The following is a 24,502-nucleotide window of genomic DNA, read 5'->3' as shown; positions in this document are numbered from 1 at the left end:
AGCCATCTGAAGTTTTTTTTCTTTTCCCATTAAAATTAATGGCAGATCTTATGTGTGTTAAGACAGCTTTGAAGATTTAGCCAATGTTTCCGGAGGCAAGAGTAGCAGTTGTTTCTAAAGCTAGATGCATAAATGCAATATATTCAGTACTGCACTCAGATTATAAAACATTTTGGTTTCTTTGGGTTTGCCTTCTTGGCTTAATGTTTCTTTACTCTTTTAGCTTATTTTCTTTTGTGAAACTAGTAAAATGGTTTATAGAGAAGTACAGCATTCACACTACCAGCTCATTGCAGTTACATTTGCAGAAGGATTTTTAAGGTAGAAGGCTAACCATGGTAACATTTTCATGTAATGGTGGACAAGTGTTCAGCTTTGGGGTCTCTTGAAGGCAGCTGCCATTCCTTTGCCTTCCCTCCTGCTACCAGCCCACGCGAGTAGCGTGGTGGGCTTAATGCCCATGCACATGTCTGTCTGTATGACTCAGAGAACTGTGCACTTGCGTATCTCCTCTAGTTTAGACTGGGTCCAAGTGAGAATGATGCTTTTCCAAAGCAGGAGGAGATGATGTTGGACATGGTCGGAACCAGGGAGGTGTGAGAGAAGTCCCTTTTTATTGCCAGTAATCATGGATCAGGTGTCACAGGAAAGATTCGTACTAGATAATAACTAAATCAGTGCATTCCTGTTGCCTATAAACTGTAGTTCTCTCAAGTAGATTATTGTGGCATAATACACTCAAACCGCAAAATATATTACACACAGAAATCCTGTCTTGCACAGAAACTAGAGATAACAATTTTTCTTTAGGGGACTAAAATTTGATCTTAAATGTAGAGAACATGTATAATTGCTAAATGAGTCCCTCCAGAGTTTGTGTTTAATCAGATTCTGTAGAATTACAAACACCCTTGGATAATGCTGCTTGTGATTTAATCACAAATCACAGCAGAGGATTATATTTGTCACGATAGCTAGCAGTAACTCTTCCATGAACACTGAAGCAACCAAAGAACACGAAGCCCACAAATCCACTTACAGTATGCTATAAAACACTTCACAAGTTCCCTGTGTTTTGGCAGGCTGTATTTCTATACACTTCAGACTTCCGTATGAAATAGAAATTTCTGTGATTTGGTATGCTACAACTTCAACATCAGCACCTTGCATGATGGGGCAACATGAGGGAGCCCTACATCCTGGAGTGGGAGCAGTAGTATTTGGCAAGTACACGTAGATGCAGCTCTAGGCAGTGTTACAAAACAAAACTGAGGAGCATGGTGCAAAACCTCTGACAAGTTCTAGCTGTGGAAGTGTAGTCTGAATTTTTAACAAATTAAAGGCAGTGGTTTGAGAGCCTCCAACAAAAGGCTGTGCAGATCACTACCAGTCCAGCCAGTGGTTTTCAAAGCCAATACCCTTGTGATGCATTTCCATGTACGACTTCTGCTTTTATATGGTAGGTGACACATCGCACCTAGGGGCTGTTTTGTCTTTCACACCTCCTACAACAGCACAAAGCATCCCCTGCCAAGTAGGTGTCGGGAAACAGATTGTATGTATCAGTAAGTATTGAAGGGCTATAAGGTCCAGGCAGCTCTTAGGTTGCTTTACTTGGCGGTGCTCTGAAAGTCCTTACAGGAGCTTTAATAGCAAGTATGCATGGAGATTAGAAAGTTTGATATGAGGGTGTTCCAGATTTGGTTGCTTTCAGATAATCTCTGCTAGGGAGACAATATTCTCCAGCACTGGGACACAGCACCACTGTCATTAGTGGCTTCTTGTATTGAGTGTGGGTAGCAGCCTGGGGTAGGGACAGGGATGAGGAGGCAGAGGTCCTGGGGGCAAGGTACGCTGCCGGGCAGGATGGGGAGAAGAGGTGGCAGCAAAGCTGAATCAAGAAGGGTTGGAAACCCCCATGCTGTGGCAAGAGCTGGAGTGAGTTAGTAGCAGGACTGATGCCGGCTGTAGCAACAGTGGGCTTTCCATGATGTGAGGACCTGTCGTGCTAGTCTTATATAGCTCCAACAACTGATGGATGTAAATGGATGTCTTGTTTGTAGAATGACTCTCTTTTTTTTAATCAGTTTTGGTGCTTGGGTTTTCTTTTGCTTTTTGTCAGCAGCAGAGACTGTAACTCATGGGATGGCAAAGAGATGTTTGTGGTTAATAGCTTGCATAGGGTTTTAATTCTTTTGTCTGAAAAATAATGTGGAGGCAAATAGAAATTCAGGAATGTTTTTGTGAAATCCAGAATTAGAAATGGAGGGGAAAAAGGTTTCAAGGCTGATTTCTAGGAATTTCAGTTCTTTGTTCAACATAAGTATGTAGCCATCTTCTGCGGTATTACATACTGCATTCATAGCTAGTGATGGTTTTTAAGCTTCCATAGAGATAAAGTTCAGTCTGACATACCTTTTTTCCCACTTGATGCTTAAAAGTATGTGCCAGTGTGTTTGTGTGTGAACAAAATCTTACCATTTAATTGTTGATTTTGTTTTTATTATTTACAAGGTGGAGTATATGCTAGTAAAATTTGACCATGAGAATAAGAAAGTGCGCCTGCTGCTCTGTGGTGAAGAAGTTCTTCAAACTCTGCAAGACAAGGGGGAGAAGGTAAACCCCAAGTGAGTAGCTGTTTCCTGTTTCTTTTTTTTTTTCTCCTCCTGTTATGATACTCTACAGAATTTTGTAGACCTGGCTTAACTTTCAAGTCTGCTGTTGGTAAAACTGTAAGCCACAGATACCGATATTTTCCGATAAAGCTGGGGTGCAGGAAGCGAAAGATTTTGAGCACACTTGCAGGTAGTCCGCATCTTTTGTGTTACAACTTGAAAAAAAGGAGGATGTAATGGTGACCTCACGGAAGTTGCAGTTGGGGTATTTATTTTGTCTTGCTCTGGTTTTGTGTCTGTGTACACACCGTAATCACATACTACACCTCCCCGGCCCCATAAAGCGTGTGTGTGTGCACTCACCCCTGCATTCCTCACTAGCGGAGTGAGGGCTGTAAGGGAAGACTGTTGTCTGTAGGAACACTCTCCCTTTTTTGGCAGAATTAGGAAGGTAGGTGTAAGGACGGCAGGGCAGTTCTTCCCCATCCTCTCCCACAGGGTTTTCAGGAATAACTGGATCATATCCCTACTTCAACTAGCCAGAGAAGTGTGAATTGCCTTTTAACTGATGGCAGCAGGGAAGTCCTTTGGCTGAAGAAAGCCGAAAGCAGGTCACAGTTTACGGGAAGATGGAGAAACTCTGCTGTTGCAATGAAAGGCTTTTGTGCCCTGGGCCTGTCCACTTCTTTCTAGGTGCCTTAACCTCATCCTCCAGTAAGGCTTCCCTGTCTGTCTTCCTTGGTAGAGGTACTATTGAAAGCCTGCCAGAAGGAATCCCTGTGCTTTTAAACTCAAAACTGCTACTGCCAGAAGAACAGTAGGCACGCTCTGCCTCTGGTAGTGTGCTCTGTAGAGATGGCATGGCTTCACAAGGCGGTGGGAAGGTATTACCCTTCAGGGGTGATTAGGTGCACTTAAACTTCATTTTGTTTCTTAGCCTGATAAATTTGTAAAACAGTACCAGGCTTTCACGGGCAGTAAGAATAAATTGAGTGTAGCTTTTGCCTTGCCTTGTACTGTGGAAACAGTTGAATGTTCTGTATTTTCTAGTTTCAGTTGAAACCCCAAGAAACAAAGCTTGAGACAGATACTAAAGGTGATTGCAATTTGACATAGGCAAATCCTACTTACGCCACCATACAGCAACACTTGCTACTACCAGACTGTGCCTTAATTTCTTTTCACTACCTCCTGGCGGTGAGGTACATTGGAAAGTACATTGTGTTACTATACCAAATAATCAAATTTAGGAGACTTTTCTTGCAAGTTGCATTCATTTCTGAAATTCTCACAAATAATCCGTCTTTTTGAAGTTGTAGAAATATTTAAATGAGGCTATTCTTTTATTATAGCCACCCGACACTCTGGCGACCAGAATATGGAAGCTATATGATTGAAGGGACACCTGGGCAGCCGTATGGGGGAACCATGTCTGAATTCAACACTGTGCAAGACAACATGAGAAAAAGACGACAAGAAGCTGCTTCTGTGCTCAAAGAAAATGAGGCTGTTTGCACTGTGACATCATTTCCAAGGTGAGATGGTCACTGAAGTGTAATGCTGTGTTTGCTGTTTCACCTATGTTCCTATCCTATGCTTTTTTGCCTTGCATATAGCTAAACTGTACAGTGAAACTGAGCAAAATATGCTTCAGTTGAAGTACTTTGACTTAACTTTCTGATCATGTTTCCTAAAATTTTTGTTGCAGTGAGAAACAGATAAACTTGGTTTTTTAGGTTACTTTCTAATCTGTGATTTTTGTATTAAGAGAGAATACCTGAATATTCATAACAAAGTATTGTATGTAGAGTAGTCTGGCATCTTGAACTGATATGGCAAATCCTATATATCTTTGATCTTTATAAACAGCAGTTTTATAAAACGTGGATAACCTGATGTATTTTTTTAACACAACTTTTTCACTAAAGCACAGGCAAACTTCTTTTGGTGGCTTGGGCACACAGTAATGTGATTATCCTTACAAAATGAAGACTTAACTTCTATAATACTGTACTTTCTGAATCTAGAAAGGAGTGCACCACTTCTGGGTTCATAGGACCCTTACAAAGGGTAGATTTCCTCCTTTTCACTGTTGTAAAGAGACGCTTGAAGAAATGAAACCCAGGATGTACTTCGTTACCTAGTTGAAACTACTTTGTGTTCTTCCTTTCAACATAATTCTAAGCAGGGTTTCATTATGTTCCTTCTAGCTAGCCTGGTTGGTCAAATGAATGAAGATAATTATGCTTAAAATAGTTTTTAAAAAAATTGCTCTGCAATAGAAGAGAAGCAGCTGGCCTTACTGGCTGTTTTTTTGTACAGTACAGAATGCAGTGGCCCTAAATTCTTGCTGAGAGCAGGAACTGTACAAAATGTGACTTAGCAGCGAAGTTCAGGTACCAAAATGCCTACATTATGCCCCATGATAGCTATTGTAAGAACACACTGTTGACAAAATTTGCTGCTTCTTCATGGGAGCATCTTTAAAGTATCTTATCTTTAAAGTAATAAGAGCTTATTTGAAGTTCAATGGTTAAATAGTTCTCTATGTTACAGAATTGGGTTTTTGGGGCTTTTGTTGCCCTGCAACCTTACAAATAGATCGTGTCATTTAATAAATTTTGTATACAAATATTTCAGACCCAGTCGTGCAACAAATAGAGAGGGGAGTTCTTCATCACTTTGTAGATACAGAAAAACGCTTTTTATATCACAGTAGGAGCAATACATTGGACTTCAGTGAAAACTAGTAGATAATAAAATGTACTTTATGACTTATGGATCATCCCAAACATAGTTTCATCCTTCAGAGATAGCTCGCCCTAGGCTACTTAGCAAAAGGCAGAAATAAGAAACTACCTTGCCATTCAAGATGCTGTTGGTTTCACTGGAGTCTTGCTAACTTATTTCTGAGGTTTTGTGGGTTTCGGGTGTTTTACTACATTCTCTCTACAATAGCATGTACATATGCCTTCATGTGTCTGCATCTACATGTGTTTGTAATAAAAAAAACCCTGTGTATCTCAAAAGACAATCTCGTTAGAGTGCTGATGGAAGAAAGGCAAAGAAGTAGGCTTATTCAAATTAAAATAACTCAGTTAAAAATGAACAAACCTGAAGTGCTTAAATATTAAAAAATACTACCTTAGAAGGTAATGAGTATCCATAGTTCTCAAATTTGAGCCATTGCTACTGGACCAGAAAGCTGTTTTCCTTCTTGAGGACTGGAGAGATGCAGTTTACAATGTTGTGCTTATGTAAGTGATGAAGTTGGGTTTAGATGTTGTAGGACAACCTGTATGCTTAAACCAGGAAGAAACCGATAGTGAAATACATCTTGAGCATAAATATTTCTAGAAACGTGAATGTTTCCTGGTATTTTGAGTAGTTTGCTTGTAGTTGAGTCAGCTAAGCCTTTTTTATATATCCAAATACTAGAGCCTCTCAAAATAGAACAGTCTTTGTCCTTTATACTGTGCAGCTTGGAGAAATTAATTTTCTGCAACTCTACCTCCAACTTCTTAAATGCTCCTTTGTTTCAGTTGTACTGAAAACCTACTTATCCTTGTTTCAGATTACTCTTAAACTTACAATGGAGGTTCCAAAGAGGAGGGTTGTATTCTGATTTGCTTGCTTATCTCTCAGCATTTGACACCTAATGGCTGTAATTTTTCTTTGCTTATTACACTTCTTTCATGGGTTTTTTCAGAGTTCTAAAACCAAACACTGCTGTGAGACTTGGGATGTGCGTATCACTTGAAATGATCTCTAATTTTTACAGTTGGTTCGGTGTATCTTTTTAACAGGGGACAATTGTTGGGAGCAGGGCTGGATAAATTACTGCAGCAGTCAGTGTTAACCTGTACCCTCTAGAGGAACTGTTTAAGGCACAGAATGCATGTGCATGTCAGCATTAATGACAGGTGCTAACACACTAAAATGTATGTGTACTCTACTTTAGCCACTGAAAAGGTCCATGTTTACTGTGTAATGATAGAGTAGTGGTTTTAAAAAAAAAAAAAAAAAGCCTGTTAACCACCACAGAAGCTGGTTGTTGGCAAGCGCTGACCTTTTAATGGTGCCTGTTCTAAGACATCTCTCTGCCAACTCCACATGCATAGGTAGCAATCTTTAAAAGTGCTTCAGAAATACTCATGGTAGATGCAAGTTGGTTTTTTGTTGTTTTTTTTTTTTAAATATATTTTTATTCCTTTGTCTACTAGAAACCTAATATCTGATCATTTGACCATTTTAAAATTACAGTCTGGTTTCATTACAGCTTGGATCTCATTGTGTTACATAGGTTAGGGTGTCCTGGGTTTACACTGCCAGAATGTAAGCCAACGCCAGTAGAAGGAGGAGCTTCAAAATCCCTCTTTTTTCCAGATGAAGCCATCAATAAACATCCTAGATTTAGGTAAGAAGTATTTGGGGAGTGTGAATGAGAAGCTGAATACTTTTCTGTGCCTAAATATCATTGGCATACCTGCTGTTTCTTTACATTACTGGCATAGAGAGCTACATGGCTAGCTGCTGCAGATATCACAAGTACTTGGACATTGATGGTAGTGATGACATGTATTTTTTGTCAAAGTGACTTAAAGTAAACTGTTAAGTTCAAGTAGCTTTATGTAGTAGTTGATGCCATTATGGGGCAAAAGGTGTTGAATATACTACTGCAAAATTGTTTCCAGTTTGAAATCACATGGCCAACTGCTTCCATCACAGTTAATCCAGCTCTTGCTCAGGTATGTCACAGCAACAGCTCAGTGTACTCAGTAACTTGCCCTGGTTACTCTGAAATGCAGCATGGTGTCAGACTGCTTGTATAGTCTGAGAGGGGGGTTCATTGTAAGGTGAGACTTTGGAGAATGAAGATCATTCTATTTAAAAACTGAGCCTACCTTTTCACTTGCCCTTGTATTCTTCATGTCAGCAGCCTTTTACTTCTGCCTATTCTATCAGCATAGTATTGTGAAGTCCATCAAAATAAGACTGACTTCACTGAAGAAAAATTCAGTGTTATATTTGTTACAGTCTATCTTAAAATAGGAAGTGTCCTGAAGGAAAATCCTCAAAATAAATAGAAAGTTGACGTTCTGAAACCCTAAGAATTGCTGAGAAACTAACTGCGGAAGCAGCTGCACAGAGAGAAACTTTCAGATCTTTCAGCAAACTTTTTTTTTTGTTGTAGTACACTGACCAGAAATATTCGGCACCGAAGGGGAGAGAAGGTTGTGATAAATGTACCAAGTGAGTAAATTCAACCTGTCTTTTTCAAAATAATTTTTCAATCTAATGCTCTGGGTTACTGAGTACCTGTGTTTTCCACACAGTATTTAAAGACAAGAACACACCATCACCATTTATCGAAACGTTTCCTAATGATGATGGAGAAGCAGCAAAGGCGGCTAAGCCAGACTATATATACATGGATGCTATGGGTTTTGGAATGGGAAACTGTTGTCTTCAGGTAAAATGCGTCTGCTTTCAAGACGTTACTGGATATTGTCCTCCCTAAACATTTCCCTTTAAGACTTGCCTTGTGTCTGATTTCTCTAGCTTTTTCTCTGCATTTTCAGAGTGGCAACAGGGGGGAATAAAACAACAAATTTAATCTTATACCTAGTAATCTAGTCTTAAAATCCAGATTTGTTCTACTATGTTCATTTTTTTGAACTGGTCAAACCCGTTTGATCAAATACCTGCTCCTGAAACTCCAGCATTTTTCAAGTGTGAAAGATCATCTTCCACTTTTGGTCATGCCTGAAGGAAGACCAAGGACTTTCTGGGAATGGAAACTGAGCTGTCTTGTAGGAATGTGTGGGGCATTTAGGTTATTCATTTTGTTTTTATTCCCCCTCTTCCCCAATCTTAGCAAAAGCAGGGAGTGACAAGAAGTCATTGGAATACTTTAAAAATAAGTCATTTTCTCCTTTTGTAGAATTTCATTTTATTTATTTACAAACAGCCTGAAGTCCTGTATAAAATTTCTCATTCTTAAATATTTAGCTATCTGCTAAGAAGTAGTCTTCTCACTGCTTGTACCATGAACCTACCAAACCCACATGGGTAGCTGTCTGTTGTTACTGCATGCTGGAAGACCTCTTAGTTCTGTTTTCTCCCATTGTTGCCTGCCCACCTTTTATTGTTTTCATTCATTTGCCTGAGTTACTACTATTTTACAGTATCCTCTGTTTAAATCCAGGTGCTGTATCTGGGGAGTGCTTTAATCCTTTCAATATCTGTTTTAAATGTTTCTCTACCATAACCTGATGCTAGGGGCTGATGCCTAAAGTATTTGACTGTTGATAAAACCTGCCTGTTGCCACCACTGTCTTGGAAGCAGAGCTAGGAAGAGGCTGGTGTCAAGTCTCATGGGGATTTAAGGAAATTCTCCAAGCTCTTCTTGTTTCACAGCAGTGGCAGAAAAAACCCCATTCAAAGCACTTCCCTCTGAGACTGAGAAACTACAACAGTTGAATAAATACGAGCTTGCCAGCAGCTATGTATGATTTCTTGTCACTAAGGGTAAACCAGGGAGAATCTGAAGTAGTAAAGTATACATAATACTGTGTGGTTTTAAAAGGTGTTAAGTTTGATATGGTCTGTTTTGTACTATCTCTTTCTTATTTAAGACCAGTAAAAGAAATACAGCCTTGCTGTTCAGTCATTGCATGAACTTGTTTAAAAATATATTACATTACTTTTTAAGGAATACCATTTTACTATTTCCCATTCTTGTAATCAGTGGTCAAATTCAGTAGTCTTGTTATCAAAACAAGGCTGGCAGGCGCTATAAACAGCTGTTTGCTTATTGACTGATAATTCTTGATAACCACCTTGAAGAAAACATGTATTCCCCACCTATTTTCTGTAAGGTAATTTGCAGTATGCATACTTCCTGTTGGGGTTTTTTCCTCACTGTGTACCAAGCTACATCTTGGTTTGGTATATTTCCAAGGTTAAAAATAATGTCCTCATGAGCCCGCAGTGACAGTCGGGGGGGAGGTGCTGCCCCTGCAAACGGCAAGGTACGCTGTTGCGCTCCTGCCCCTTTTGAGGCTTCACATCCCTATGCCTGCTGAGCCCTGTGCTTGTGGCTGCTGCTTTCTGCAGTCTTTGTGGTGCCTGCAGCCCTCCTCTGGAGTAGACTGCCATGCCCTTTTCTTCTGTAATGGGATGTTTGGCTAGAAAACAGGTCAAATCCCAGATTTAATGTGATTTGGAATAAACGTAAAGGGGAAGAGGAGGTAGATATCACTGTGTCAGGTAGAGAGGGTGGATGTGCTGTCCCCTCCCTGTTCCAAGCAAGGTCCCTAGTGCAGGAAGTCCAAAATTAGTGATGAGAAATCATACTTAGCTGCTTCTTCGCAAGAGAATTAAATAATCTTGTCTTTCCAAAGCATGTGGGTTTTGTGGTTTTTTTTTGGTGGTAGGGTTTTTTTTGGGGGGAGGGTGGGGGAGGTGAGGTGGGAGGCAAGTGTCCTGGTAGCCACTTGAAGGATAGACACAGAAGAGATTTTTCTACTCTACACTTCTTTCCAGCTTGGGATGTTTTAATGAATTTTGGCTGCAGATTTAAAAAGACAAACAAAACAAACACAACCAAATCCTATATTTCTCCTGTGCCCCCCAACCCCACAAAAAAAACCCCAAACATCCACTACTGAGCCCACCAATGAACTTGGGAGTTTGGGGGGATTTTTTTTGTATGGTTGGGTTTTTGTAAGGCTTGCTTGGGGTTGGATTAGGCTTCAGTAGCAGACTGTGAGGGACCTGTATGTTTTGTGGGAGTCTCTAATTGCAGTGCATTGAAGAGTAAAATCGGTGTTCGGCTGGCATTCTTCAGGACAGCACACAGCAATGGTGCTTTAGAGCTGAAGCCTGTTGTACAATGTTATGATAGTGGTACGCGGGTACGCTCCCATTTAAGTTATCCTCTGATCTATGAATATGTAAATTGCAAAGAAGGAGAGAGAGGCTGTTAATCTGTTTAGCATCTTCTAACAGTTTTGAGGTGATTGATCCTCCTCCGCATTTTTAAAGTGCGTGAAGTGTTGGTTTGGGAAGTCTGGAGTGTAAGGTCTGCTACTGGAAATGCATCTCGTGTTTGATGCTGCTCTGAGCAGATTTCACCAAAAGTTACAAAGCTATATTTTCCAATGGCCTGTATGTGGTACGGCGTCCACATCGTTAATGGCTCCTGCAAATAAAATTTCGTTTTCATCTTTTGCTGTGTCGTGTCCTCTAATACAGGCAAAACTAGACATTTTTCTTTTTAAATAAAAGTGACAGTAGACATGAAGATATTTACTTTTCAGTTTTCCAGGATCAAACAAAGGTGTAGTGAAATGTTCTTTGAAACAGGATTAGCTGTCACATAAAACAAATGTTACATGTACAATCGCTTCTGACTGTTGTTCCAAGTTAGTAGGTTCCTGGCTTATTTCCTGAAGGTGTGTTACTGACCCATGTGTATTGTAGAGGTCAACTCGGTTTTCTTTGGTTCTGGCAAGCATTTGTATATTTAGCCTCACAGCTGAAGCACTGTGGTCTGAAATCTTTTAATGATCATGGAAATGGTGTGGAAAGAAGCTTGTGGTAGAAACGCTTCTGATAGATGGGGCAAAAGTTTATCCAAGAACTGGGGAGGAACCCACACAAAAAACCCCACCCAAAACCAACCAAACAAAAGAACACCTTAAAACTTGTCGTATTTAAATAATTTTATTATATCACTGATTCTAAGTCTAGGAAGGCTGTGTTTGCGCTATGATTATAGAAATTGTGGTAGCAATTTTATTTCTTCCAACAGGTAACATTCCAGGCTTGCAGTATTTCTGAAGCAAGGTATCTCTATGATCAGCTAGCCACGATCTGTCCCATTGTGGTAAGTAATGGACTTCTATTACATCAGCTCTTTGTTGTGTGAAAGCTACCACATACCACGTGTGTTTAAAAAACAAAAAAAAACCCAAAATTTTTGGATGCTCACAGATTTGATGTCTGTTTCTTCTCCTCTTCCCTCCTTCCCACATGCGCAAGACTAGTGTTGAATAGCTCTAGAAGTACATTTGGGGCAGTTTTTTACAAAAACAAGACAAGGTCACTCCTTAAAACAATCTTTACTTTTTCAACTCGTCTGGTGTTACAGAGGGTTTCACTTAAGTTGTTTAAATCTGTCCCTTTTGTAAGCATGTGGTCATAAATAGGTGTTTATAACAGGTTTTAGAAAAATAAAGTACTGGTGTGGTCTAGGTGGTGAGGAGGTCCTTCTCCGAGTGAGGTATGTTCTACCTGTGTTGCTAAGGTGCTTGGCAAAACAAAAGTAAACAAAATAAAACAGTTGTCAGGTGAGCTTTTGGAGTTTGGAAGTGTGTGAGCAGAATACTTGCTGATTTGCATGAACTGGCTTCTGCCCATGTCATCATTATGTTCCGTAAATGCTGATCTGTGGAGGTAATAATTTGGAGAGCGTCAGATGCCATTTCAGTGACGCTAACCCTTCATCTAGGCATTTTCTAGAGATAGCAGTTGACAGATTTGTTGTTGTAATAGCTTTGGCTGTACATTAAACTGAACTATATACTTCTGGACCAGCAAGTTTCCCTTTCCAGTGGGGGTTGTATTTTGCTTTTGGTTCCTTGGCTTGTCCTTTGTTTTCAAACTAGGCTGTCTTATTTTAGATGGCCTTGAGTGCTGCATCTCCATTCTACAGAGGCTACGTGTCTGACATTGACTGTCGCTGGGGAGTAATCTCTGCATCTGTAGATGATCGGACACGAGAAGAGAGGGGGCTAGAGGTAAGTGATGTTAGGTAGTAGACGTCTGGATTTTTTCAGCCAAAAAAAGTTAAATCTTCAAATTCTGCTTGTGCTCATCAGAATCCCTAACGAGGGAACATGGCAGTCTTTGTAGTAAATACAGGAGAGACGGTATAAACATTCGCCTTGGTTGTACAGTTTACATTAGTGAATATATTTAGTTAGGTATGTAATTAAACTCCACTCACTCCTCCACAGCTTGCTGAAAAGGTCCCCCTGGGATGAAACATTCCAGTCCTTTGCTTGAGCCCAAAAAGCAAAAATTCCTTTGGATTAAATAGCAGGTGCTGCTGAGTAATCCAGCAGCATAAACTAGAACTATGTGAAAAGAGCCAGTTGTCAGAACTTGAGCTTAAGGAGTTTCTCTAAGAAGGAGCTGGCATTCAAGGCACTTAAAAAGTTTAAAGAAATTTTAAAAATAATTTCAAAAATCTACTTGAAATATTTCTTGAACTACCTGTTTTAAGAGCATGTCTAACAACGTGCACATAGTGAAACTGTATTGGTGTGTTGCAATAGGTGTAACAATGCTTTCCAGGTACTTGGGGTAATGGTATATTACATCAGGAAAATGTTTCCACTTTTAGGGAATTCGAATCAATGTGTGATGACTGTTTTTCCGCTTGGATACATATATCTGGGGGAAAAAAAAAAAAACCATAATTCAGGATCACTTTCTATTAAGCCTATTTAAGACTCATGCTTTGAATAATTTTAGTTGAGGCTGTAGGGTTTTTATAAATAGGATAATAATTCTCACATAAGTGTCATTAGTGAGCAAAACTTAGGTAACATTGTTAACAAGCTGTTAAAATATTGTATTCTTAAATTATATAGCCACTGAAGAACAACCATTATAGAATCAGTAAATCCAGATATGATTCCATAGACAGTTATCTATCTGAATGTGGTGAGAAATACAATGACATTGATTTGACAATAGACAAAGATATCTACGAGCACCTAATAAAGGAAGGTAAGTGTTTGCTTCATTATGAGCAGGTTAAGAATTATGCTTGCAGTGTGTGGGGATATTTTACATTTTTGTTCTTGTTTGTTTCAATTATCGTGCATCCCTCAGAGTGACTCCTACTCAGGAAATATCTGTGTACCGTGGTCTTGAGAGTTTCGGATTTTACTAAAAGTATTTGTTTGTAATGGAAACTGTCCCTGATTCCAGCTTGAGCAGCTCAGTGTTTGACGCATTGGTGTTTTATCTTTATGGAGAGAGCAGAACTGCTTTAGAAAACATGGCACAGAGGTGCATCAGAAAACAGGAAGAATGGCAGCCACACCATATTCAGCTGCCACTTCCAAACAAGAACCTATTTTGGGTTTGGTGTTGTTTTTTTTCCTTCTCTTTAATCACTTCCTTCCTTTCCAAAGTCATCATTTAAACTTTAACAGGATGTGGTGGGTTGACGTAGCATTGCAGAGTTGGATGTTTTCGGTCTTGTAAAACATATCATTTCCTAGAGCCTGCTTTGCTATGTGTGAATTGTTTGTTTGAATTTTCATTTTGTAGGTATTGACCACCTTTTGGCACAGCATATTGCTCACTTGTTCATTCGAGACCCATTGACTTTGTTTGAGGAGAAAATACATCTAGATGATGCAAATGAATCCGACCATTTTGAGGTTGTGTCTGATTTAGAGGAATTTAATAAATATATACATAAAATTGCTTATTCTTTACAGTACTGCTTAATTGGAGGATGACTATATTAGCTAAGAAATTTCTTCCTTGAATTTTTCACTTCCAACTAGTTCTTTAGCATATGACTTTGCAGTTATAAGCACATTTATTTGTTTGTTTTATCATTTATTTAGGAGAAGGTGGTGGCTTATACTTTAAACCCAATAAAATATGAAAAGCCCAGACTATAGCTATTTATCGAAGTGTTATAGGGAACTGTCTTTTTATGGCTTCCTAAAAACTGTTTTGCATGACACTTAGGTATAAATGTCTATCTTGTACAGCTTAATGAAATAATAGCTTTGGTAATATTAGGTATTTTTAGTTTGGGATGCACCAATGCCTCAAAAAAAAAAAGTCAGCTAAATCTCAGCCCCCTAGTATCTTATCCTCAAACAAAATAGCATGAGAAAGTGTAAGTATTTGCTCCTAGAACTGGTAGTTATACTGTGGTTTTTAGGAAGTCATGCTACTTAGTTTGGAAGCACTTCTCTAACTTGATGGGCTGTTCCAGGGAAAATATAGGACTCTAGTTATCTGCTTATTTTTCTTTGATTATGTTACAGAATGATGCACATCTTGGTTGTAACAGATTATTTATGTGCTTTGCAGAATATTCAGTCTACAAACTGGCAGACGATGAGGTTTAAGCCTCCTCCTCCAAATTCAGATATTGGATGGAGAGTGGAATTCAGACCTATGGAGGTAAGGAAGACGCCAGTATGTATAAAAGCCCATTTCCTTTTAAGTGGAAAAGTACCAGGCATTCTACCATCCAGTATCAAACCCTGATTATTCGCGCAGTGTTTCCTCCCCTCTGAATTGCTAGGCGCAAGTGAAGTGGACAGCAGAATTTAATCAGACATGGGCGGTGGGAATGTAACTGACAGGAGAATCTACTGCAGTACACCAAAGCAGGCTAATGGGTTTGGGGTGATGGGGAAAGGAATTAGGCTTGTATTAAAGCAACAGTAACTGAAGCCCTGTTTAGGTTCTAGGGACTGTATTTTTCCAGTACTTTTCCTGGTTCTGAACAATTCCACTGTCATTGTTTTGCTTTTCACAAGTGCTTTTATTTTATAGCTGTCTATTTCTAAGCTCTCTGAATTTAATCCCTTTAAAGTGGAAATTTAAAAGCTATTATACATTTGTAATTACACAGAGAGCCTGAAGGTGCAGGTTATTGGATAGTCTTTTGAAACACAAGGGTATTTTGGCATTGGATTAAAGCGTTGAGTTTGAATAGTGTGCATGCATTGTGCATTTGAAGTCACTGCTGATGATTCCAGCTTGTGCATCGCCATCTCTGCTGGTAGAGCATGTGTGAATACAAGTACCAACATGAACACTCGAGTCAAAATATTTTAAACTCTCCCAGATATTTATCTATTTCCATGAGTGTGTTCCCACTAAAGTAATTTAATCTCTAATCCTTTCATGTCTAGGTCCAGTTAACAGACTTCGAAAACTCTGCATATGTTGTGTTTGTGGTATTGCTAACCAGAGTGATTCTGTCATATAAACTGGATTTTCTCATTCCTTTGTCCAAGGTAGGTGTGAAAGATCAGATCTATTAGAGCTAAATGTGGTATATTTGCCTGAAGTCTGATTTTTATCCTCTGCAAGCTAGGAACTAATATTTGTGCACTTACAGAACAGTCATTTTTATCTTTAAGGCAATTTTCATCTATACCAGTACTTTGAATCAATTTCACTTTACAGTATTAAAGAAATGTTTTACTGCTGTCTCATGTAATTAGGTTTATAGACAAATACTGTGGGAATTTCTGTAGCGCCTAACAGTGTCTGACTACTGCAGAAATGTTGAGAAATACCATTGTCACAAGACTGTTTTGAGACTGGGAAAGGGCATGTTTCCACTATTTTATATGTGGAGAAAATAACCTGTGGAGGTCAAAATAAAAACTTCAGATATTTATTTTAACATGGCTGTTGCCTATGTTTTGTGTTCTTACTCGCTATTTTGTTTGTATCTGGTGCAGAGGAAAAGATGTTCAGCATGCTTAGTGTCACACAGTATTTGAGTGAAAACAAATACTGCTGATTCTGGTCACAACTGTGACTTAGACCAGCCTTGCAAAATGTGCTTTTTCATTAATCTTGTCCTCACAATTGTTGAACTGTTAAGGGTGAAACTGTCCTTGCACGATGTCTTTCTGAGGCACCTGACCTGAAAATGTCTTTTTAAATGGATAGTCCTGCAATGTTATAGGTAACTTTAAAAAGGGTCTTGTAGTGCAGAAGGCTTTTGACAGACTGTATACCAGAAAATACTGCTAGTGCTGGCTACAGCATAGCAGTAGTATCCTGTGGCTTTTCTTAGTATTTTTAATTAAAATAGGGAAAAATACTGAAGTTATAAACTAATAGTAATCATACCATACAGTTGATATGATTTCTAAAAGGAGAAACTATCTTCCTGTTGTCAAGGAGTTCAGACTTCATAAATAGTGCAGCAATTTAGCACTTACAGTGCATAATTACATTGTTATTTGGAATGTCTCAAAAGTGCAAAATTTTAACTAGTACCAGTTCAGACTGAAAAAGAGATCAGGTGCTGAAGGAACCTGAAAAGAGTTGGGGGGGAGGGTGGGGTTATAGGGGGGCATAAAGTTACTTGAGCTTGCCAAGCAATTTGGCAGGTAGTGCAACACCGAATTGCACAACTATCGGTAAGCCTGCCTCTTTCAGTTAAAAATAATACAGATTAGTGTGAGATTAGCCCCATAAATCTTTGCTGTCTGATTTGAGTGTGGTTTGAGTGGTCCCACCAGCTAGGACTGGAGTTCTTTGAAACTTCCAAAGCAGCCTGTTTTGTAAATAGGTTTCATAATATAAAATGAATGAGAACAGACTTTTGAAAACAAAGCTTTAAAAGGTAGGGAGTAAGTGAAGATTTTGCATTGCCCTTAATTAAAGGTCAAACAAAGAATTTGGCAAATCATATCCCTTCTTCTGAAGACGCTACAGTAAAGCTAATATCCAAAACCTGTGTGATGTTAATTCCCTGAGAACATACTGGCCAAAGAACTTGGACAAAATCTTCTGTCCAGAAAGACAGAGCAATACTTATGTCCTTTGCAGATATATGAGCAGTGCTTTGTAGTTTGTAGACTACTTTACTAGTAGTCTAAGTCTATCTAACAGATGTTTGGATATGGAATATTTATGATTCCCATACAAAGTTACTGGGATTGTGTTTCTGAAAGTTTGTTTTTAATACAGTGGTAACTCTTCTGAAGAATTCAATGATTTTGTTAAAAGCAGCAAACTGTAGCTAGGGAAAAGGCAATTTTCTTCTGTACTCATTGAAAAGGCATGTAAATATGCAAATAAGTCTGCCAGATGGGATGCAACCTGTTAATCACAGCTGTTCCTGTGTTTTAATCCAAACTTAAAAGATTCATGTAGCATGTTCTAACAGAATACCATTACCTTTTCTACTGGAGACCTTATTTTATAGAATGTCATCTCTTTGTAGTTTTGCCTGGGACCCCTGAACAATGAAATAAAACTTATCTCCACAGCTTGGCCTTGTGTGACAAAATAATAAGAAACGTAGATGTTTCAACAAATGAGACCAAAACGAGAGGGTTTGGGAGAATCCTAATTTTCTAAAATGTCACAAATCTCTGAAATGCTGCTTTTGCCAGGTGGATGAAAACATGAAGATGGCCCAGAAACGAGATGCTGTCCGGCAGGGAATGTTTTACTTCAGAAAAGATATTTGCAAAGGTATCACAACAAGCAATCTGATTAACACTGTTGTGGAAACTTAGCGAATCTCTTGCCTTCTAACTGTTTCTTCCTTTCCATTTGTCACCCATGAAGGTGGAAACGCTGTTGTGGATGGATGTGGCTCTGCACAGAACGGGACAGGCACTGACACAGAAGAGTACACCTTAATGAGCATTGATACAATTATCAATGGGAAGGTCATAGCCTCTTCTTCCTGAAAAACACAACTTTCCCCTCCATTCCACCCTCCCAGGAACCAGGTCGAGCCTGTTTTATGCTGACTCTGTTCTCTTCCACAGGAAGGAGTCTTTCCTGGTCTGATCCCAGTTCTGAATTCCTATCTTGAAAACATGGAAGTGGATGTGGACACCAGATGCACCATCCTAAACTACCTGAAACTAATAAAAAAGAGAGCATCTGGTATGTTTGACACTTTTTGACATTGATTTTCCTGGCATTTTTCTACTTAGGCAGTAATTGGGCTGTTCTCTAGTTTACAGTTGCGTGAAACTTGAGGCAGCTGTGGCTGTCTGATTAAGCGTTGAATCATAGGAGCAAAGGACTGGAGTCTGTTCCCTGGCTTAAATCTGGTCCTGTCTAATTCTGATTACAAATATTTTGTGATCCATTTTAGAACTTAACTGTACCAATTACTCCTAATTTACACCACCTTCCAGGCTGTAACTGTATCTCCAATCCAAGATTTCTCTTTTTAGCATACCTTACTGCTGCTTTTGCCAGTGCATTGTCCACTTTGCAGTAGTTTGCACAAATACTAATCCCCTTTGCCTGTCACTTGAGTATGTGCGGCTGGGTCTGATAGCTTGGTGTTACTGGTGTGGCTCCAATGCGTGCTGCTCCAAAGCATTCATAAGTCTAAATTCTGGTATGCTAGAGCATGGGACCTAGTCTTTAGCTCCCTGATAACAAAGCGCTTCTGTAAGTAGCAGAACTCCCTCGAGGCAAAGCAAACCAGGTTCTTCCCCTGTCTTTCCCATGTTGCAGTGTTTTCAAAGACAGGTGGTATAAAGACTCTTCACAGTCCTTTTCAAAATGCAGCAGTATAGTAAGTAGAAGATGCAGGCTAAACTTCAATTCTGAACTGTGTGCATAGCACAGTCTGCAGCAGCTTTATACCTTTCTATGTGCAAATTCCTTGTATGCCTGCCTTGCTTTGAATTTAGCTAGACAGTTGATTTTGGTCTCATAAATCAAGATTTCCCCCCCAACCCAATTTTCACCTAAAGTGTTGCATTCCATTTTAATTCTTGAAAATTGCTGTAGAAGCTTCTAGGAAAAGACCTCTTTAAAGCTGAGGTGGAAATTGGGACTGTCTCTTGCCTGGTAATTCAGTACTTCAGCAGTACTTCAGAATGGTAACAGGTTTTAATTAATTACAGCTTTCACTGTAAATGTTCTTTCTGAAGGCTGCTTGTTTGTAGGAGGCTCCTGTGCCTCAGGTAATAGGGATTTGATGCTTGGCTTAACTGTGGGAGAGAAGAGGAATTGGCAGGAAGAAAAACTCTGAGGCACATCAGCCCTCAAAATAGCAATGCTTTCAGAATATGCCATTGTTTGCTGTTGGGTGTTCTCCCATCAGGAAAATGCTGTTGAAAAAACAAGGAATGCTTAAGTCTTATAGCATCTGGTTTTTTTTTCCCAAGAGCTGATGACCTGGGCTTGACACCCTGCAGCAGGTGTTCCCCTTCCAAAGAACAACTTTGCTACCTGGTGCGAAGTTCCAGGCATTGCAAAAGTCACCTCATATATTTACACAGACCTAGAAGGTGTGAGAGTGAGGTGGATAGAGTCTAGAGTTTATATCTTAACTCTGAACTGAAATGGTTTTTAAATGATGCTTCTTGAGAACCAGAATTCACAGAATTAAAAGCATTAGGTATTGTATTACCGTGCCATGATGTCTCTCAATTGTGAGCTTTGGATTATTCCAGTTCACTCTCAATCTTAAATCAAATGTTCCTGAACTGCAGCTTGTCCAGCATGAGGCATGACCACAGAGAGTGGCCTTTTTTCAGATTTCTCTCCTCAAATGGTGAACACAAAGCACTCATGAGAGCTAAACATTGTCACCTGAGCTGTCATGGCTTTAACCTTGCCCTGACATGGTTCATCTGTGCTTCAGACACATCTCTTCCTCCAGCACAGCTAGGTATTTGCCTCCTGGTCTCTGTCGAGCTGGTGTGTGACTGCCACCACTCAGACTAGACTTCTAGGCAAGCAGCAGCTGCTGACCACCAAATATTAATGAAAGCAGTATTAAGATATAGCACTACTAAGCGATCCTTGTCCTGGCATGCTCTCGTGGTCCCTGGCTGTCTGCAGCGTAGGCACTTTCTCGGCTGAAGGTGGTGCAGTAATCATGGTGCTTGATGACTGTTTGCAAATGTGATTTCCATGACTGTCACCTTACTCTTCTTGAAGCAGTTACACTTTCGTTCACCATAAAGTCATACAATAAGAAATGCCACAATTTTATTACATGCTTTTTGAAAAATGTAACTCCTGTAGTTCTACGTGTTTAAATGCTCTTTCCAGTTAAAACATGATATGCCTTCCAGTTCCTGCATTGTAGGATAGTTTCTCTACTCGCATCTCATCAACATTCATAATTTTGCAAACTTCTCAAGTACATTGTTACTTCCAAACTTGAAATTCCCTCTGTCTTGTCTGTACTCGCTTGGAAGTTGTCTCACACCTTTTGTCAGTCTGTCGTGCCTTTTCCCGATACTTGTATGTTCTCTGAGAGCTGCACGCTGTGTTCGCGGTGGTGCTGCAGATTTACACCAGTACAAAGGATGGGGAGCGATTGGACTGTCTGACCACTAGGTGTCTGTGGTGGTGTGAGCTGGACTGCTCTCCCATCTCTCCTCCTGCACTGATGGCCTGCCGTGGCTTTTAGTCCAAAACTGTGTCTCGTGCTCTATTCTGCTCATCTCCCAGCCCCACCAATTTTCTTGCAAGCCCCCTGCTTCTGGTTGGTTTGAGAAAGTTTTCATGTGAGCTCTTAGTGCCTTCAGCAAATAACGCTTCTTGGGTATTTTTTTCTGCCTTCTTTTTATATAGAAGTGTAAACTCTGGCCTCATTTCTTTAAAATATGACTGGGTTTTTTTGAGGGATATTTCTATTTCTAGTAACCTTTTTTATTCTGCTTTTCTCCCCTGTACTTTCTACAGTTTTTCTGATTTGTGTTCCTGTGCCACTGTTCAAAACCACTGATAGGATATCCTTAAACAGTCTCGGATGCTTTTTACTTTTCATTTGTGTGTTCCTCCTTGCTTTCCCTAACTTGATTCCTTTAGCTTTTTATAATATTAAACCAAAGATTTCTGTACTGGAAGCCCTTGACTCTTTCCACTCTTACAAGGAAGCTGAGGTTCCAGTAGCTAGCAATGAAAGTTTTGCTAGACTCTTCAAGCATCCAGTCAGCCTACTTTAATATCTTACTGTCAGAGTTACCTTAAACTTGTACTGGTTAAGTTTTGCTTGTATTCAGGAGCAAGATTCAGTAGCCTAAACACGGGTGTCCAGCTGGCCTCCAGCTGCTACTTTATAGGGATGGAGGTCTCCTGCAAGTGGCATGTGCCATTTGATGACCCTGTATAGAAGTGTCAGGGACCCTTAGGCACCTGCTGACTGCCCTGTCTGCGTAGTGACTGCATAGCGAAGCAGAGGCAGTGTGTACAAAACAGGAGTTGCTATAATGGGGAACCTGCCTATTTTTTGCTAGGGGAGCTGCCAGGGGGAGAAAGAGTAGTAAGTCAAGGTAGATAGAGCAAAACTAGCAACTGAGTTGGATGGATCAACTACAAAATTATTTTATATATGTGTAGTTGTTGTAGAGGTGCCTATTGGTTTGTCTCAGCCAGATTCTCTGTTAAATGACATGTTTAAGACCTCTTGCTGTACATCCTGCTGCTAACACCTGTTCCAGGAGCTACTTTTCTCCGCACTGTCTCATTACAACATCTGAAAGCTTGAAGATCACACCAGACGAGTGGGTTTTAGACTGTCGGCGATACGTCAGCTTAATTATGCCTGCAGTTGAGCCATATTTAAAAAAATAGATGTATAGGAATGTGTTTCTCATGAAAGCACGGACTATTCATTGTGTATATAATGCATAGAACTTTTGGTGTTGTACTGCTAAATTAGACGGATAAACTGTGAAATCTGACTTCCCTTGCCCACAGGAGAACTAATGACAGTTGCTCGATGGATGAGGGAATTTATCGCAAAGCATCCAGACTACAAGCAAGATAGTGTGATAACTGATGAAATGAATTATAGCCTTATTTGGAAGTGCAACCAAATTGCACAAGGCCAGGCAGAGTGTCCTGAACTATTGGGGGTAGGATTTAATAAGAAGCAAAGTGGAAACAAAACTGGTTCTTTGTAATGAATGAATGTTTCTTAAATAATAGAAAGTTTAAGCCTTTTTGCAAAGCACTAGCAAAGATACTGTGAATCTGGTACAGTATCACGGTGTGAAGACCAAAACAGGGATACTGCACTATAAAATGGGCCAATCTGCCTAAATATTCATTTAAGGCATCTGAAAATGGGCATATTCTTATTGTTAAGGTTTATACAATGTACATGTAAATAGTAAAATATTTTTATGATTAACATCAATGTATTTTAATAACATTGTATCTAAAGTTATTGTGAATTAGCTTGTAACTTTTTTATGCTTATTCTAGAAAGATTGTCCTGAACAGCTCTGTAAATGTAATGGTATTTGTATATTCTATGCATTCCAGTTACTGAATGTTTACTGTAATTTTTTTAACCTGGAATGTGCTAAGTAACCTACCTTATTGTGTAAGAGGAAAAAAAAAAAAGAGAATCTTCTGGACCTACCTGAACCACAGATACTTCTTGCTTCCATTTGGGTTTTGAAAGTATGTAAAAACAGATAAATGCATGTGCATCCCCTTTGTTAATCTTTACAGCAGTTTCTCAGTTGCCACAAGACCTGCATCCGCTCACAAATTGTAAAACTCAAGAGGGACAGGTCTGTCTTCAGTCAGATAACACAAATCTGCCTGTCTGCAGATGCATCGCTTTTTCCCCCCCGCCCCCCCCGGTCTGAAGTAAATTCATGTGCTATCGCAGTTCAGAAATTTGCCTGATAATTTAACAAAAAAGCAGTAACAGGGCAGATGTGGTGAAAGAGAGGAGGAAATGAGAGGAACCAAGAGAGGGCTCTGGACCTCAGCACTCCTTAACTGCTTTCTCCCACACTGCTGCTGGTCCCACAGTTGACAGTGATTGCAGCACAAAACCAACCACTTGTCCGTTCTTCTGAAAGGTTGTTTCTCATTTGTCATTCATTATTATAGATATTTTTGTCAGCATGTTTATTTCCTATAAGGTACTTTATGTAGATAGCTGAGGTACCTACATAGCTGTAGGGATAGACAACTTCATCCCTTCCAGAAAATAGTAATAAAGAAATCATGGAATGCACTAATCCTTTGAATGGGGAGCCAGTGCTGGGAGTGACTGTAAAGTATTTAAAATCTAGCCTTTGCAACTGTAAATAAAGCAAACTTAAGGGGCCTTTTTGATTTAGCTTCTTAACTGACTTCTAGAAGTGAATTGCGTTATGGGTAGATTATGCAAAGCTTAATGTAAGCATATATAAATACCTAAGGTGTAATGATTTTTTTTTGAAAAAGAACTAATGGAGAAACTGCAATGAAGAGGTGCACTAAGAAGAAGCTTTTATGTACTGACATTAGACTTTGGTCTCTGTTCACAGGTGTGCTTTAGAGAATAAAAAGAATGCTTTTTTTTTTCTGCGGTGGTGAATTTGTTTTAATCAAGATGTAGGCATATGCTAATTAGTTTCTGTAATAAGGAAATAAAAATAAAATTCGCAGTACACGTTGGTCACTTGCATAACTTGAACTCACATATTCAGATTCTAAAAAGGAGGAGCTGCATACCAGGCAAGTATAGCTCATCTTACCCAGACTCACTTTGTTCATAGTGAAATGTCTCAGGCCTAACGGCAAATGGGCTGCCACCCCTGCAACAGAGAAGGCCTTGCCCTTGTCGTGGTAGCAACTGCCAGATTGCACAGCATCAGGTGCTATGCTTGGAAGACCCCTTAAAAAAAGTTAGGGTACTTTCCTGCTGGTACTACATCAACAGATGTCCTTTCTCCCTTTCAGTTGACATTAAATCACTCTTCTGGCATGGTAGGTGGCTGCTGTCCTGGAAGTGAGAGCAAATTTTGTTATGATGCCTAAAAGCTGCAGCTGGAAGTTTCCCTCATGCGTTCCTGTATGTATGCTTGCAGAAAGGATGAGGAAGAATAAACACAAAGCTGCTGCTTGTTTGTTGAGGTGTCCATGGTTGCGGTATCTAAGCAGCTTATGTTCCTTAGGTGAAGAGCAAAGGTATGTGCTCCGGCCTGTTTTCAGTGGCGTGGCATGGTGAAGGCTCTCGCAGGGTAAACCAGAGTTGCTGCAGGGAGGGGCCAGCTTTGCCACTAGTTATGAATATACCTTAGAGATGGCTGTGTGGTATCTGCCCCCTCTCTGAGGTGGCAAAGCAAAGCCCTAGGCCAAGCCTC

The 24,502-nt window shown here is 39.7% G+C and overlaps 1 protein-coding gene across 4 annotated transcripts in view; it reads left to right on the top strand.

Moving 5' to 3' along the window:
* GCLC (glutamate-cysteine ligase catalytic subunit) overlaps nucleotides 1-23,806 on the top strand; it is a 35,615-nt gene extending 11,809 nt beyond the window's left edge. For 3 of the 4 annotated variants that reach the window (XM_075086976.1, XM_075086978.1, XM_075086977.1), the window contains exons 2-16: nucleotides 2,515-2,627; nucleotides 3,968-4,150; nucleotides 6,919-7,032; nucleotides 7,810-7,868; nucleotides 7,952-8,088; nucleotides 11,434-11,508; nucleotides 12,305-12,421; nucleotides 13,280-13,418; nucleotides 13,968-14,080; nucleotides 14,751-14,843; nucleotides 15,584-15,688; nucleotides 17,813-17,894; nucleotides 17,991-18,094; nucleotides 18,197-18,317; nucleotides 22,110-23,806. In XM_075086976.1, the coding sequence (XP_074943077.1) occupies nucleotides 2,515-2,627; nucleotides 3,968-4,150; nucleotides 6,919-7,032; nucleotides 7,810-7,868; nucleotides 7,952-8,088; nucleotides 11,434-11,508; nucleotides 12,305-12,421; nucleotides 13,280-13,418; nucleotides 13,968-14,080; nucleotides 14,751-14,843; nucleotides 15,584-15,688; nucleotides 17,813-17,894; nucleotides 17,991-18,094; nucleotides 18,197-18,317; nucleotides 22,110-22,315 (1,761 nt within the window). In that variant the 3' untranslated portion in view covers nucleotides 22,316-23,806. The remainder of the gene's footprint in view (nucleotides 1-2,514; nucleotides 2,628-3,967; nucleotides 4,151-6,918; nucleotides 7,033-7,809; nucleotides 7,869-7,951; nucleotides 8,089-11,433; nucleotides 11,509-12,304; nucleotides 12,422-13,279; nucleotides 13,419-13,967; nucleotides 14,081-14,750; nucleotides 14,844-15,583; nucleotides 15,689-17,812; nucleotides 17,895-17,990; nucleotides 18,095-18,196; nucleotides 18,318-22,109) is intronic. The other variant, XM_075086979.1, reaches the window with a different exon arrangement.
* The last annotated feature ends 696 nt before the right edge of the window (nucleotides 23,807-24,502 follow it).

The sequence above is a fragment of the Phalacrocorax aristotelis genome, chromosome 3 (genome assembly GCF_949628215.1).
Source record: "Phalacrocorax aristotelis chromosome 3, bGulAri2.1, whole genome shotgun sequence".
Lineage (NCBI taxonomy): Eukaryota > Metazoa > Chordata > Aves > Suliformes > Phalacrocoracidae > Phalacrocorax > Phalacrocorax aristotelis.
This window is presented reverse-complemented; position numbering and strand designations above follow the sequence as displayed.